Here is a 16,966-nt window from a genome sequence, read left to right as displayed (position 1 = left end):
AGATAGAGCTTCTCAACCAAGCCCACCTCTCAATTTTCTTCTCTAAAATTTTGTACAAATTATACACACAATCCCTTTCTCTTTTTTTTTTTTTTTGTAAATTTTTGTGTAATTATAATTTGAAAATATGGCCACTTATGATCTTGTACCGATTCAAGAAGAAGTAGGATTAGAAACTGAGGTTGAAATGAAATCCTATGGCGGAGAGAAAAAGCACGAAAGGAAGCCCTCCACCGGGGCTGCCGGCAAAAAGCACGAAAGGAAGCCCTCCACCGGGGCCGCCGGCAAGAGTGGCAGAGCTCCGCCGTCCGCAGCGGCAGTGAGTAGGGTGCAAACGGATGAATGGGAATCCGGCATCTTCTCGTGTCTCGGAAAGAATGATGAGTTCTACAGCAGTGATGTTGAAGTTTGTGAGTATTTCATTTTTGCATTTACCGATTTTGACACGAACCCCTGACTTATTGGTTGAAGAAAAAAATATCTTCGGAAATTAAGTTGCCCTTTATTGTCCAATTCTACTCTCTCTATCTCTACCAGGTGTACTTGGGTGTTGCGCGCCTTGTGTGCTTCACGGGAGCAACGTCGAGAGGCTAGGATCGAAACCGGGGGCCGCAACCTTCACTACCAACTGCTTGCCCTACACCGCGCTCTGCTTACTCGGTAACTGTTTCTTCGGCTGGAATTGCTTCGCTCCATGCTTCGCCTATCCAAACCGCACGGCCATTCGCCATAGATTCAACTTAGAAGTATTTTACTTTCCACCCTCTTCTTCTTTTTCAACTTCCCTCACACCACCTCTCTAATTCTCCATTTTTACGCACACCAGGGCAACGGTGAGGCCACGGCCAAATCCATTGGCTGCTCAGAAAACATCAGGATGCACGAGAACCAGCGCGAGCACTGTGAGGCCGCCTGCGACTTAGCTACGCACATTTCATGCCATCCCTGCGCCCTTTGCCAGGAAGCTCGCGAGCTGCGTCGCAGGCTACCTCACCCAGGGTTCACAGCCAAACCTGTGATCGTGATGCTTCCACCCGGAGAGCAATCGATGGGCCGCTGAGCCTAGAGGGTTAGATCATATATCTAGTGTATATACATATAAGTTTTGGATTAGACAGACCTCACGATTTTTGTATAAATAGTTCAACTTCATATTTAGACAAAGTCTTAAGCAAAAATGCAATTTAGTCTAGTGACAAAACAGCTAGGAAATTCGAACAAGAGGCCTACACGGTGCAACAGTATCTCAGCAAAGTTCACAACATAAGGTGTTTGAAAGGTCTATTCTCCAGGAGCTGATACGCCTTGCTTGAGTCGTTCTTTCTTCATCTTCTTCTTGGAGACGGGCTTCTTTTTCCTCGGTGGCAAGGTCTTTTGGGCGTAAGTGTAGAGCACATAATTTCCAACAAGGAATGACAAGAGCAGCCCTCCGATGACAAGTAATACGATCAAACCTGGGTTGAATCCTTGTGCTGCACCATCATGGGCTGCATTTTTCTGGCAGATGAAAAATATGAGTTGGACAAATCCCGATCAAAAGTAAGGTGTAACAAAGATAATACTATTAGAGAGGCTTCACAGAAATTAGCAGTGACATAATAATCTAATCCAAGATATGCTAAAGATGAACAGATTAACTGGTTATATCACATGAAAGAATATCCCAATGCACTTGTGGAGACATAAGAATCGTTGAAAAAACACTCCCTCCGCCATCTAAATGTGAACAAGTAATAATAAAAATGTACTATGCAGGTAGAAAACTCGTAATGTGAAATTATGGAGTAATTCACAATGTGCAAGTTCTGCTTAAGAGCATAAACAAGCATACAAAGGTAATTATTGAAATCGAATCCACTCTTCTTAAACACTAATAAACGGCTTAAATATCGGTCCAGATGTCTGCATAAAGAGATCATCAACTCAAGTAGAACAAGGATTTCCCCGTCATCTTCAAAAATGGAATTCCACAGCTATGATTAAAATTATGATATACAAAATGTGAAGTTGCAACACATATAGAGTCACAAGTCTCCATAAATATGTTAAATCAACAAAATTCAGTTACATTATATTCTCTCCCCAAGCAAGAGCTTTAAAAATTACATTCAATCATTATTTGATCATCAATTATACAAAACCATGAACCAGCTTCAAGCTAATCAAACAAATTTTTTTTTATCAATATGTGTTTCTTAATGCACACATCAAATGTTTTTCTTTATCATTCAATTAAGCTCTAAAAAGCCTTTAGATCTTCTATTAAATAGTACAATTACTTATGTTTGTAAAAACAACCTAATGATCAATCTCAAAACTCAAATCAAGCATAAAATAGTTATTAATTTAACCTATATCACAAGGCATAACAACATTATCCCCCACACCAAATAAATCAATAACAATTAGCTCAAAATAAAATATAATCAGTAACAATTATTTTTTGCATAATAACTTCAAAATTATAGCTCAAGAAAAAACATCAGAATTCACTTCAAAACCGCATGCAGAAACAAATAATCAAAATTCGAAAATCCAAAACAGCAACAACAAAAATAAAATCAATTTTCATCAAAATCCAAAAAGTAACACCACACAATTCCAGCTGATTACAATGTAAAACAGAAATTCCTTCAAAACAAAGTGCGTGCAATAAAAAAATGCATCAACAGCCACCAGATCGGAAAATATTACTATAAAAACTAACTGCATTTGTTTAAGAAAAAAAAAATTGATTAAAATCACAGATCTGCCAACAAAAGTTCAAATCGAAAAGAGGAAAAAATGATAATACCACGCGATCGAAAGACGGAGGAACCTTGAAATCGTCTGCTCCCATTGCCGTTTTATTTATTTAATTTTTTTTTCCAGAATTTCCTTCGGAAATGACGGAAAATTGGAATTATGAGAAAGGTAGGTGAAAGACTGATGAAGTAACAAAGACGGAATTTCGAATTAGGTGCTTTACTTTTCTTTATTTATTAATTGACCCCAGCTCGAAAAGGGGGATAATTCAAGGCCCAATTAATAGCTTCGACATATATTTTGTACCTACTAAAAATAATTGTCTACATAAAAATTAAATAAATGCATGAAAATATAAGCTACTCATTTGATAATATAGTACTCCATGTTTGATGTGAGATTGAAGGTTTTTGAGATTGGTAGAATAGTAAAGGTCCCCATTAGAAGATTTGAGCCTATTAGAGCCCAATTAATTTATGGTCTAAAAGTCTACTGGGCTTAAAGTTGGGTAATTTTCAAGTTAGATGGGCAAAGGGTCTTTTACTATATGGCAAGTGTCATCTTTTATGTATTGATACGGTGCATATGTCTACACAGTTACAAATCTAAGAACGAAACTAGTAAGGTTTGACATATTAAAGAAGGTCGTTAGTAGTATTTGAGGGCAAAAGCAATGCAACAGCCGATTGCTAAGCAACGGTCAAAGAACAAAAATGAAGTCCAATACTAAATGGTTTGGGATGGAGCTACCCATGTACCAGGGGATCGCCGGCATCTCAAACTGAGTTTATCAAGCTCATGCCGACTCAACCTTATCTGAATCTGCCATTATATATACATGGAATGTTTATGTTTATCTTTCTTTCTGGTAAGCTGTAATTACTCTAAAGAATTAAGTAGTTCTAGTCTCATATAGCATTGTAACAAAGTCAAACTATTATTATCTTAAATACTGGATATTTGTTGATTATGACTTGTGAAAGAACTTAGTAACTAACAAGTGGAGCATGTGAAATGCTTAGTCAAGTCACAATGATGCATGTTCATGTCCTTTGTATATATATACTACTCCGTATCTCTTCATGGGACAAGATTCTTCGTTTAATTTGGGTGCATGTGCAATCTTATTATTTTACATTATTCAACTTTCACATCATTTTGGTTATATAGATTTATCCAACCACAATTTATAGAGATGCCTCGGTTATAGTTGGCGTCGGAAGTTGATGATAGAACGATGATTGTCGCTGAAAATGGATGGTGGGGAAAGAACTGAAGTGAATCTCAATCCCGAAGAATTGGGGGCGGCGGGGCTGCCACACTATATATGGGGTCAGCGATAACTCCAAATACAAAATTTAATAGAATTTTATAACTCTTATGGGTTGGCGATGGAGTCGATTGACCCTCAGAGTATATTATAAAAGATGATTTGTAGTACTACTATAATTGTTTGTAGGGAGCTAGGTGGAGTACTTCTTAAGGAAATCTTAACTTGATATTTTTCTTATTAGCAAAAGCAATTGACACAAGTATAGAGAATACTGACTTTTTTAAGAGAGAAACTGATTGGTGAAAGGAATTATTGGGCTTTTTGCATAAATATAGTACTAGTATTATTACTCAATGAGTTAATCTATTTCTTTAAGTTACTTGTACAGTTGTACCATGTAGCAATTTGGTAGGTTAGAATTGTGAATAGGATGAAAATTTGGCATAAACTCAAAGGGTACTTGATTTCAATAGTTCAATAATTAGATGGGATATTCGAACTTCATTTTCAAGCTATTGTTTATAGTGGGGTAGATTTCTGACATCCTAAATGATGTAAGTTGAACCTATTTTTCTATTAGTCGTATTTGTAACTATGCATCTGATTTTATATTGTCGCATCTGTTTTTATATTGTCGAATTAAAAAATAATACGAGTTTTAATGTAAATTTAGTAAAATATAAATAAAAAAATTTAAACAAATAAACTACCGTAGAAGATATAAACAGAAAAATGTGATTAAAGTGCGAAAGATAAAAAGTTAATGCTATAAACTTAAACTGAAAGTACTTTTCTATTTTTAGTATGAGACTAATTTTGATGAATGGATGAAAAAAGTTTGTCCACGAAGTAAGTAATTAGAATTAAATGCATTTGTTATATGAGGAAGCAAACGAAAGGATGGACCGATCATATGTCTGCGGGTACCAGCTTCGAAATTCATCAACATCCCCATTTGAACTCGATTGAATTGTGTATTGGGTAATCGTACTCAATCTATCATATTTTTCTCCAAAAATACATCGTACTTATATAAAAATACCAATATTTTATTTGTAGAAAGAATTAACTGAAATCATTTGATTAAATTAACACAATGTGATATAGATTGGAATTAATCCATCAAAAATGGGTTAAAATTAATAAAAATTACTATTTAAATTGGGGCTAGATTCCGTCGATTAACCTCTTATTATTTCTTTAGGAAAAGACAAACTTTATCAATGCCGTGTTTGGCTGGTTAAAGAAATAGAATTGTTGGAAAAAATTTGTCTTTTCCAATATAATAAAATTGTCCTAGAAACATATTCATATTTTTGTAAGAAACATTAATTCCAATATGTGTACTTTTTCATTTGACACAACATTTAATTATTGACAGCAATCGCCAGCCCGCAACTGGTGGCCTCGTATTCTCAGGATATTTAAAACATTATTTTTAATAACTTATAGGCTCTGATAATTTAACAAATACTTCCTTCGTCCCACATTTGTAGTAACATTTAGTTATGACACGGGTTTTAAGGAATTAGTGGAGTGTGTAATTAATGAAGTAAGAGGTGGAGTGTGTAATAAATGAAGTGAGATGATGGAGTGTGTAATAAATTAAGTGAGTTGGTAGGTCCTTTTTTGACTTTTTGGTTTGTTATTTTTGTTTTGATTTATTTTAATGTAGATAATGGCATTTGAGTGTAATTTTAGTGAATAATGTGGTAAAATTTTATGTGTAAATATGGTAAATTCTAAATGTTACTCCAAATACAGACTTTTATAGCAAAATATTACTACGAATCTGGGACGGAGGGAGTACTATAAATATTAAATTTATAAATTGTCAAGTTATTTGGACAAATGAGCTTGTAAGTTAGTAATATAAATAATTACTTGCTAAAGAGAAAATTGAGATAGAGAATCATTGGAAATACAATGTTGTTTTATAAATTAATTGGCAGTAGAATTTTATTCGATGAAGTAGAAGAATTTTTTAGTTATAAGGTGTCCATTCCATCTTCTTATATGAAGCAATCCTCCACCGACTTTTAATCCACGAACGAATAAGTGAAATTAATATTTTCTTCTTTATATCCTTTAGTTTGGTTCGAAACCTTGAACATCATTTTATTTCTACTTTTCATATCTACCACGTACCTGTTGACGTAAAACATAGAGATCAATCACATTTTATTAAACTTATGGATGAGCGTCAAATCCTTCTCTTTTACCGATCGCGATAGTAAATACCAAAGATAATAAAAAATGAGTAATAGAAATAGGTGGTCAAAAACTTGATATTATAAATAACAATTTTAGAACTTAATATGACAAAGTTTGCAACTGATAAGTGGGCATAGTATATTCTCTCACTTATATTAATTCATTCAATACATACCATATTGGATTAGACATAAAGCATGTGGAAAAAGGCCACATAAAAGACACCTTTCGAGTGAAGGCATGGCAAATCCAATGGTGCAATAGAAGAAAATAGAATAATTTTATTAGACACATCAAAAAATAGTTGAAAATCCATATATATATGTATAGACTATAGTATCTCATTTATATATATGCCTTTATTCAACCAATTATTGTATATCGTTTGCGCTTTACCAAAACTCTACTCAAACTCTTTTATTTTGCTTTTGACTTGTTAGTTTCTTTGGAAAGCAACCTCCTACCTTTCTCCATTAAGAAATGCCCCACTTCCATATAATACTATTTATTATTTTGTCGTAATTTAACGTTACATATAAATGATTGTGTAATTTTTTATACGTATATGTATTAATATAGTATATTCCCATATATGATTATGTGTGTGTAAATTGTTAATTAAGCATAACAATGGAAGATGTTTAAAATTTGCAATGATGATAAGGTATGTGAACATCATAAAATAAAATTAAAATTAAGAATATAATCGAGAATGGTGTGACAAAAGGCTAATCTAAGATAATGACAAACACCATTTTCTTTGCACTTTTATAATTAATTGAGCACCTATTTTTCTTCCCTAGCATCATTATTTGAGCACCAATTTCATAACGGATTGATTATTTGATTTGTTATCCAACTTCACACGCACATAGTATAATTTTTAGTATGTTTATTGAAAGGGAGCAAATTATATCCTAAATTGGAGAATGAACAAGAGTTACAAGTAGGTATAATGGATACCTCAATTCTATTAGTATGTGGTCTTTTGGGGAGTACTACAAGAGCAAAACGATGAGGGCTTTGCCCAAAGCGGACAATATCTAATGTGGAGTTCAGGTGTGCGCCACCGAATCCCAACAGTGGTATCGGAGCAAACCATATTCCACATCGGAGAATGAACAAGAGTTGCAAGCATATATAATGGCTACCCCAACTTCATTAGTATGAGATCTTTTGGGGAGTATCCCAAGACTAAAATCGTGAGGGCTTTGTCCAAAGCGGACAATATCATATTAATGTGGAGTTTGAGTGTGCGCCACCGAGTCCCAACATTCACGAAACACTCAAAGTCAAAAAAATGATAACTAGGGAGTAGAATATTAATGCACAAACAACTAAAAATATAAATATCAACGAGAATGCAACCAATGTTACGTTTAGATAAACCAAACTCTTTATTTAAAATCAACAAAAATACAGTTTTCCACCAAATAAAGGAATTATAAGAAATTATGGATAATATAGATAATTTTTATGTAAAGCTACAAAAGCAAATACTCTATTCAAAATCATTTGGAGTTAAAGAGAATATAAGTATATAAAAAAATATTTTAGAGTTATCGATCCATCAACCTCATCCACTAAATAAGAATGACAAGTAAATATTATTTATTCTACTTAATGGTCAAACTAAAGAATAATTTAAGTAAATTTTATTTATTTCTAGATAAGAATGACTGGCAAATTTTATTTATTCCACTTCTGGTCAAATTAAAGAATAATAAGTAAATTTTATTTATACCAATAAATTCGATGATCCAAGTATGTAATGCCACATCCCTGGTGAAAGAGATACACTACTAAACATATACTCCTATATACGGTATTATATAAAATAAAACGATTTAAACAAATTATAATGAAAAACAAAATAATCAATTCTTGTTCTTCAAGAACAACTACTAAAATTATTAACTTTAGAGTAACATTACTCCCAATAAATATTCACAAATAATGTGCCACGCATCAATCTAATTTATAGATAATTAAACCGAGGGAGAATTAACCAAAATCTCATAATTAAAAAGACCAAAAATTGAAGATTAAATTACATAAATTGCAGCAATATTATATGCTACCAACAAGCCAATAAATTATTGGTGCTACTTTCTTTCTCCTTTGTAAATCACAAATCAATGAATATATTCAATTAGTGACAAAATTTTAAAAATAGGACAATACTTTACTAGCTAGACCAGGTGTAGTCCTCCTCCGCCGCCATCTCCGCCGCCGATGAAGCTACATTCCGACGAGGTGGTGGAGATTGTGATCATCTCATTCATATCCGACACACTATCTTGCAATGTCATCAACAATTGTGATGTGGTAAAGCTCATTGTTGGCCTAGTGCTACTAGGCACAATGGGGACCTCAACATCCCCTAGTAGCATCTGCACCACGCCCCTCGCACTCGGCCTGAACATCGGGTCCGGGTGCGAGCAGGCGAGCCCCACCCGCAACACTCGCCCCATCGCCTCTTCGTCGTACTCCCTCCCGAGTCGCGGGTCGGCCGCGTCCAACAACCGCCCGTCCCGATGCAAGCTCCACACCCACTCCACCAAATTCCCGCCCCTTCCGTCGAAAAATTCCTTCTCGATCGGCCTCCGCCCCGTCGCCACCTCTAGCACCACCGCACCGTAGCTGAAAACGTCGGTCTTGTCGGTCGCCCGGCCGGTTATCAGGTACTCGGGCGCGAGATACCCCATTGTCCCGGCCGCGGTCGTGGCGTCCGGGGACTTGTCGTGCTCGATTTGCCTGGCTAGCCCGAAATCGCCTAACCTAGCGTTGAAAGCGTCGTCGAGCATAATGTTGCTGCTCTTTACGTCGCGATGGATCACTTGATTCTCGCATTCTTGGTGCAAGTACGCGAGGGCCGACGCGACCCCGGTCAAAATTTTGCGACGGTTCATCCACGTCAGCACGAACGCGGACTCGAATAAGGCTTTATCCAAACTCCCATTGGACATTAAGTCATAGACTAGTAAAATTTCACCCTTCTCGTGGCACCACCCTTGTAGCCTAACTAGGTTCCTATGCCTAAGAGTTCCGATTATCGATAACTCGGACAAGAACTCGGCCGTCCCCTGCCCGGTGTGGCTGCACCGCTTCACCGCGACAGCGCCGCCCGTCTCGGGCAAAATCCCCTTATAAACCGTGCCGAATGCGCCGTTACCGATTATTCGATCCGAATCAAAACCTTTCGTGGCTAATTTCAGATCCCTATAGCTGAATTCCTTAGGCATTTTGATCACATCCGAAGCAAAATATTCCCTTTTCTCCCCTTTCTTGAATTTCCTCTTATAGATCCATATGAACCCAACGGCGCAAAATCCCAGGACAAACGCCCCGGCCGTCACGACCCCGGCCACCGCGCCGGGGCACATTGACCCGTGGCATTTGCCGCCTCCTCCTCTCGCCGCCACGCGCGCAGCCGTCACATTTTGCGCCTCGGGCGCGGGAGACGGCGGCGGCGGGGTGGAAGTTTCCGGCGTCAATGGAAACTCCACCGGCGGCGAATCCTCCGGCGCCGGAGCCGGCGGCGAGTCGTGACTCGGCCCGTCGTCGTCGAACGAGGATCGGAAGCTCCACCACTCGATCGTGTGGGCCTCGGTGCTCCCCTGAGTCGACCCGGAGAATCCGACGTACACCGAGTCGCCCGGGATCGACTCGCCGAGATCGATCTCGGCCGCGATCACCGCCTCCTTCGGCTTCCGGTCCGACAGCGAGACGTACACCCGGATCGACCGAGTCGACCCGGTGTAATCCACCCACGAGTTGATCGAATCGCCGCTCGTTAACTGGACGCCGATCGACTCGAGATCGACCGACCGAGTCGATACGGCCGAGCCGACGTCCAGCCCGACGTGGTTGCCGTTGATGTCGCCCAGCCCGGCGTCCATGGCGGTGTCGAACTCGACCGCGACGGCGCCGGGGGGGTCGCCGGCGGCGGTGATGAAGCCGAGGAATTCGCCGGCGTCGCCGAGGGCGGCGGCGTCGGGGGAGACGACGAAGGCGAGGCCGCCGCCGACGGAGGAGGGGTTGAGGTTGCGGACGGAGAAGGAGAAGAAGGTGGAGAAGCTGGCGGTGAGGTTGGAGGCGCGGCGGCGGAAGGGGATGGGGTCGGAGAAGAGGAGGCGGCCGGCGCCGGAGCTGGGGACGCCGAGGTCGCGGGTGAGGCGGACGGTGGAGTTGGTCCAGTGGGCCTCCCCGAGGAGCTTGAGTTTGGAGAATGTGAGAGAGCCGAAGTCGAATTGGATCGCTGCGGCGGCGGCGGAGAGGAGGAGGAGGAGGAGGAGGAATTGGACGGGGCGTGACGTCATGGCTAGGGATTGGAAGGGTGCATTGTGTTTTGGGGTTGAATTGATCTGAGCCCTGAGGGGGGGAAGAGTGGAGAAAGATTAAATCTAGTTTCACAAAGAGAGACTCAGGATTCAACTATAGACTAATAGAAGAAGCTGAGTCAAGCTGAAGCCCACACATGGACACACCGCACCCAATTTTTTTTTTATTACAAATTCATGGATGAATAATTGTAACATGTAAATGCTGTCTCTGATTATGCTAAATCAGGTTTAAATATTTTGTAGCCTGTTAGTAGTAGATTTATTGAGTGTATACAACAAATTTGAATATATTCAAAATATAATTTAATTAATACAGTATACAGAGACTTTTCATTTAGAGCACTCGTTAAATTGATAACAAATAATAAAATAGAGAGGAGTAGAGTAACAGAGAGAACTCTTATTTATATTATTCTCTCTTCTTTAATACTATCATTTTCTTCAAACGAGTGTAAAAGAAATTTGAACATGTTAAAAATAATTTAAAATAATATAGTACTGCCTTCGTCCAATGAAGACGACTTGTTCTTTGGACAGTATGAGATTTTATGTGAAAATAAAGTAAAAGAGATAGTAATTAATTTCTACTTTTACTATTGAGTCATCTTAGTTGGAGACTTGGAGTGACCAAACAGGAAAGTGGGTCATCTTTGAAGGAATAAAGGGAGTACTTTTTATGCCCCATCTTATTTTTGTGCCTGAATTAAGATGACACATTTCTTGATCGGTATGAGATTTTAGTAGTACTGGTTAACGTGTTTAATTAGAAAGTGAAAAGTGAAGGTAAGTATAAAAAATAGAATAAGAGAAATGAATATTCTTTTAATTGAAAAAACTGATTGAGTCTATAAATTATCTAAAAAGAATTGTTTTATTATTTTTAATGAAGAGAAAAAGAAAATATAGTTAAATGTATTAATGACAATTTACCCTTTTCGAAGATAGAAATTTGAAATCTTTTAGTATGAGATTAGAAAATGAAAAGTGAGATATTTTTGGGACTTAATAGAGTTTTAGCATTAATTTTTTATTTCTTTTTTCTGCTGATAAAGATTTTATGAAATATGAAGAAACATAGGTGAAAAATGTCAGTAGAACGTGGGCGCCATTATTATACTATTAATACAATATAATTTTTTTTAATTAAATGTAGTGAAATAATAGTATGTAAGTGGATATCACACAATATAAAATGAGACATAATAACAAACAAATGAAATAAACTACTCCTGTCTATTAAAAAATATCACTCCATATATTTCTTCTTTTTATTTTATCTTACTAAAGATGTTATACTTTTATTTTTCTCTTATTTATAATACTATTAATCTAAGTATTTTTTCGCATTTCATTAATATATTTAATTATATTTTATTTATTTAATGTAAAATAACATTTTTAAAAATCTCTATGGCTGCCACCAAGTGCAAATTTTATTTTTTTTTGGAACGAAGGGAGTAAGATTTTGGATTCGATAATATACATGGAATAATAGAGAATTAAATTAAATGCTTTTATTTTATAGAAAATGATGAAATGAGTGATAATTAATGAGGGAATTTTTTTAACAGAATTTAAGACATCAATAAAAGTGAAGTTTTTTTGTCATTTTTACAAATTTCAGACCTCGGTTTTTGCAAATGGGCAGCACTTTTTTTTACTTTTGTGATTTTGTCTGTAAACCACACAGATGTTGGCCCCACTCAACAACTCTACTTATTTTTCTGGTTACTTAATTTGATTTAAGTATTTTTAATGCAATATTTATGACTACTTTTTATTGATCACTCGATCAATAAAAAGTAAAAGAGAAATTAATTTTAACTTCAATACAGCCATTTCCCAATTTATTTCATCCTTTCAATTCTATATGTACATAAGTAGTATACTTAGCAGTGCTAAATGGCAATATTAACGGCAACCACACAAAATTTGATTAGTAAATTAAGAATTAATTATTAACTAAAATATTACTTATAGTTAATGGAAATATTAAAGTGACTTATATACCTCAATTTTTGTTTTCTTTGTTTTAATTCCATTTGCCTCATTTTTTAAAAATTTGAATTAAAGTTTTACATTAATTATTAATTTATGATTTTAATAAGCATGTGGTGTATCACTGCAATGACTTAATAAAATTAATTAAAAGTTGGAAATTTGTAAGGAACAATTTATTTTAGTAAACAATTTATGGGTGGTAATGTCGCTATAGCTTGGAAAACTTATCTATACTACAAGTATGCCCAGCGTTACATATTTATAGTCAACTTTCAAGATTTTGTGAATGAGACTTTGTGTAATAATAATAATAATAAATAGGAACCAAAATATTTTAAGATCCTTAATTTAAGCTTTGCTAGAGAGTGAACTTGGATTGAAAGAATCATTTTTTAGTATATGCCATATATATATACGTGAGGGTAAACGAATAATGCAGAGGATTTAGTTTCAAATAAAATATTAGGTGTATATTTACTAATCACCTTTTGTAACAAGCTTTATTTGCACTTTAACTAAAAGTGTTGTTTAAGAAAATTACAACACGGGACCAAAGTTCAAAATGTTCCTTTGATTCTTTAATTGATTTTGGGAAATAATTGAGAGAGATGTGAAGAAATTCAAAAGAGAAGAAGTAACAACTAACAAAAGGGAGGAAACATTTATGACCACTTTAATATTCTTTGGTTGTTAAAATATGAAGTAATAATGCTTAATTGATATGCAATTATCTTATGGGTGGGCCGTGGGGGAAAAGGCATAATTTTAGAATATATGAGTGTAGTCAAAGATTAAGAGTATCAACGATTTGCCATAGTCTATCCCGCGATGACTTTTTCTTTTCAATTTAAGCACATAAGTGTGTGTCCAACATGCCAATTTGGTTGTAGAATTATTTTAAAACAATTGATGATTTTTTTTAATTTCCTTTCTCTACGAATTTTTTATTAATATAAGTCGTGATTAAACTTATAATACCCATTAATAACTGCAATTCAATAACCAACAATTAATTGAAAATCACCAAAATGGAAAAAAAAAAGAAAAAAAAAAGAAGAGGACCATTTTCTAAACATCACATGTTTTTTTCAAAAACATGTCTCATTCTCTACACAATAAAGCACATACCACTTTTAAACTTTTTTAATGTAACATTTTCGTAAATACAGTACTTATATAAATGTGTGATTTGCGTCTCCGTTGTTGAGTAACACCTGATGTGTGATAGGTTTGTACTCAATGTCCATACTATTTCATCAGATGTAGAATCTACAAGAGCAGCCTAGTTGGATATTCCGACCATCGATCAAGACTCATGGTGGACGGTTGCTGCGACCGTTCGAGCCCAATCCTTCAAGTGCTTCTTCACCTTGTCCGAATCATTACAAACCCTCGAAATCCTTAAACTTAGTATCAATGGAGAATCTGGCAATTTCACAAGCCATGATTCTGACAAATATGGCATCATCAATTTTTCTTCTTTCTCTTCTTCATCAAGAATCTCTAAATCTTGATCATCTTGAGATTTGATTCGTTGCAATCCAGGGATCAAGCTAATGACATGGTTGCTTAAGTTGTGTTTTTTGAAAACAAACCCTAAATCCATGAACCCTTTAACTTCTTGAAGCTCGAGATCGACTGAGCTTCGAGATTTCCTCATTGATGTTCTTGTTGTCGGTGAAGATGAGTGAGATTTACTAGTAGTAGTAGTAGCAGATTCTTCACTTTCTTGTCTCTTGTTCTCCACCTTTAAATATCATAAAAAAAATTGTACTGAGAGAGAGAGGTGTTTAGTGTTGGCTTTTTCGACCGAGTAAAAATGATCAAAGTTGGGAACTGGCGAGCGAGTCCAACAAAAACGGTGACAATCCAATTAAACAGTTCAAAATCAATACAAGAACGACATAAAAGCTATATAAAAGACAATTTGCAAAAACATGCAAAAAATCAGTGCGTCTATCTTCTTTAGCAAATATATCGATCTTGTAACACGGAGCTAGCAACACATGCTACTCAAACACCGATACAAGTAAAGATGTGTTTAGTGCTAGTTTTTTCAATGAGTAAAGATGTGGAATTGGTGAGTGAGTCCAACATAAATGGTGACAATCCAAACAGTATAGAATAAATATATTTATTATACGACTTGACAAAAGAACATCTAAAGTTAAACAAAAGACAAAAATCGCAAATACATCGAACTTGCAACATATAGCAGACAACACAACCTCCTCAAATAAGGCGACCGATGGACGATCCGATAACCACAACAAACATGAAAAAGAAAAAAACAATAACTAAACGAAAGACCTAAACTGTGCCGGTCGACATAAACTAGTTAATTACCTCTGAGGATGCTACCGGAGGAGATGATGAAGAGATTTCTTGGTTTGACACTATGGCTGAATTTTGGGAGATGTTTTTTGTTGGTGATTTTGATGAAGTAACAATCTGGTGAAACCAAAGTAGATCCATGGCCTCAAATGGGCACACTCCACATTTCTCTGCAGCCATGGGAGCCGGTTCGAGTCAAGAAGATGAAGGTGAAGATGAAGACAAGATGTATATATGGTGTCCTAACTAAGGAGTGATGCAAGTGGGGAAGTATGAGGTGAGAAACTGTGTGTTTTGGTGAATCATGAGAATGTGGTAACGAGTAAGGGAGCCATTCTTCCCCACATATTTCCAACATGTGGAATTACTATTTTGGACATGGTCATGTCTCAAGAGTTGATAAGAACAAAACATTCTATGGTGTGAAACACATAGAGTTGTGTGTGACATTTTGTGTATGTGTGATGTGTCCAATTTATTGAGTGTGACATTCATCAAGACAGATAGATAGTATGGGATAGGGAGAGTTTCATGGTTGTGGTTTGTCAGAATTAATTCAGCATTCATGGTTGGAGCCATTTCTATTTCTCTACACCGTGATGGATACATCTATATTATCATCAACCAATTATTTGACATGTGAGCTTATTGGCTACATGAAAAATTTGTAGCAACTTGGTTGATAAACTTTAAAGAATACTCAATATAGTAATTGAATACAATGCAAATTACTAAAAAACTACTATGAAATTTGATATAATTCTGGTTTGTCTCATAACTTTGAAAATCAGTCAGAAAGATCGGAAAATTAAGAATAAATCCAAAAATTTCATGGTTTTAGTGGCTAATTTTCAGAGTACGAGATTAATCAGAATTTGCCTAAACTTTATAATTTTTTGTTAATTTGTAGCTAAATATTATTTTTTTATTTAAAATAAAAAAAATTATATTTATTCTTTTCTATAATACTACTGATTGAGGTGTATAATATATCCACTGACACCCAGGTATCTTGTTGGGTACAAATTATGCAACGCTTTTCGAATCAAAAGCATGTAAATATTCTACTGAATTTCGATAAATCATACCAAGTAATTAATTACAAGAGAGATGTCGTATAATTTAATATAATAAAGGATATCACATTCAAATCTATGATCTATCACACCTCACCACATACCATGCATCGATGCAAGAATCATAATTTTCTTATATTTATAATAAAATAATAGAAATAAATATCATCAACGGGCATTTGGTCTAGTGGTATGATTCTCGCTTAGGGTGCGAGAGGTCCCGAGTTCAATTCTCGGAATGCCCCATCTTTTTTCGTTCTTTTCTCAATTTGCACTATTGGGCTCTCATTTAAAAAACATGGCCCAATTAATTGTATACATTGGGCCCTAAATTTTTGGGCTTCAATTTCTATGATCCATTGCTATTATTGGATTTTACAAAAGCTAAATCGCCAATCAACTCTCATCTTCAACCTTTTATTCAAATTATTGAACGTCCAATTTGTAAATAACTTCATATCTCATTTTTTGCAAAAGTTCGGTGTTGAAACTTGAAATCGATTGATCACTTTTATAGTTTTATACTCCAATCATCCATAAAAGATTGTATATCTGGAAAATGACATGGAATTTTAAGAGATGTTATTTTAAGTGTTAGATGGAGTGAGAAAATAGTACACTTATATTAATGGGAGAACGAGTTCTTTTCCAAAAAAGAAACTATGACATCTTTTGTGAGACACACTAAAAAGAAAAATGTGATATTTATTACAGGATGGAGGGTTTATACGTTAGAGCATCTCCAACCACTTTATATTAGACTCAAACCTATTTTCAATTAAATAGTGATTTTACTCGTATCATCTACCTCAAATTTAAATTTAAAGAATATTCTCTATCCACTAATTTTATTTGCCATATAAAGGATTGTTTTTCATATTACTGATTTTATTGTTATACATTCAAAATTGGTTGAACCATGAAAAATTCATAAAGTATTGCAAAAACGTTGGAAAAATCGTATAAATTAGAACATG

At 35.7% G+C, this 16,966-nt stretch overlaps 3 protein-coding genes, 1 non-coding gene and 1 pseudogene across 4 annotated transcripts; 2 read left to right on the top strand and 3 right to left on the bottom strand.

The window, feature by feature from the left end:
• Window positions 1-9: 9 nt before the first annotated feature.
• LOC125211731 (cell number regulator 8-like) lies at window positions 10-1,667 on the top strand. Its single transcript, XM_048111643.2, has 3 exons — window positions 10-410; window positions 538-746; window positions 827-1,667. The coding sequence occupies exons 1-3, from the start codon at window positions 128-130 to the stop codon at window positions 1,058-1,060; spliced, it is 726 nt and encodes a 241-aa protein (XP_047967600.1). The 5' UTR covers window positions 10-127; the 3' UTR covers window positions 1,061-1,667.
• LOC125211732 (DNA-binding protein S1FA-like) lies at window positions 1,104-2,953 on the bottom strand. Its single transcript, XM_048111645.2, has 2 exons — window positions 2,795-2,953; window positions 1,104-1,497 (listed from the first exon to the last, which is right to left on the bottom strand). The coding sequence occupies exons 1-2, from the start codon at window positions 2,837-2,839 to the stop codon at window positions 1,282-1,284; spliced, it is 261 nt and encodes an 86-aa protein (XP_047967602.1). The 5' UTR covers window positions 2,840-2,953; the 3' UTR covers window positions 1,104-1,281.
• Window positions 2,954-8,231: 5,278 nt separating this feature from the next.
• Window positions 8,232-10,691, bottom strand: LOC125210678 (L-type lectin-domain containing receptor kinase VIII.1 pseudogene; annotated as a pseudogene).
• A 2,929-nt stretch (window positions 10,692-13,620) lies between these two features.
• Window positions 13,621-15,229, bottom strand: LOC125212505 (uncharacterized). The gene is made up of 2 exons (XM_048112699.2): window positions 14,926-15,229; window positions 13,621-14,326 (listed from the first exon to the last, which is right to left on the bottom strand). Exons 1-2 carry the CDS (start codon window positions 15,091-15,093, stop codon window positions 13,886-13,888), a joined length of 609 nt encoding a protein of 202 aa, XP_047968656.1. The 5' UTR covers window positions 15,094-15,229; the 3' UTR covers window positions 13,621-13,885.
• A 933-nt stretch (window positions 15,230-16,162) lies between these two features.
• On the top strand, window positions 16,163-16,234 carry TRNAP-AGG (transfer RNA proline (anticodon AGG)). The gene has a single exon. It is a non-coding gene; the product is annotated as a tRNA-Pro (tRNA).
• Window positions 16,235-16,966: the final 732 nt, after the last annotated feature.

The sequence above is a fragment of the Salvia hispanica genome, chromosome 3 (assembly GCF_029641045.1).
Source record: "Salvia hispanica isolate PSC_SH4W2 chromosome 3, Shi_PSC_v1, whole genome shotgun sequence".
Taxonomy (NCBI): Eukaryota; Viridiplantae; Streptophyta; class Magnoliopsida; order Lamiales; family Lamiaceae; genus Salvia; species Salvia hispanica.
This window is presented reverse-complemented; position numbering and strand designations above follow the sequence as displayed.

Coding starts and splice junctions, on each gene's coding strand:
- LOC125212505 (XM_048112699.2), bottom strand. CDS start 15,093: ATGGCTGCAGAGAAATGTGGAGTGTGCCCATTTGAGGCCATGGATCTA. Junction 14,327..14,925: donor CTCCGGTAGCATCCTCAGAG/GTAATTAACTAG, acceptor TGATATTTAAAG/GTGGAGAACAAGAGACAAGA.
- LOC125211731 (XM_048111643.2), top strand. CDS start 128: ATGGCCACTTATGATCTTGTACCGATTCAAGAAGAAGTAGGATTAGAA. Junction 411..537: donor CAGCAGTGATGTTGAAGTTT/GTGAGTATTTCA, acceptor TATCTCTACCAG/GTGTACTTGGGTGTTGCGCG. Junction 747..826: donor GCCATAGATTCAACTTAGAA/GTATTTTACTTT, acceptor TACGCACACCAG/GGCAACGGTGAGGCCACGGC.
- LOC125211732 (XM_048111645.2), bottom strand. CDS start 2,839: ATGGGAGCAGACGATTTCAAGGTTCCTCCGTCTTTCGATCGCGTG. Junction 1,498..2,794: donor CTCCGTCTTTCGATCGCGTG/GTATTATCATTT, acceptor TTCATCTGCCAG/AAAAATGCAGCCCATGATGG.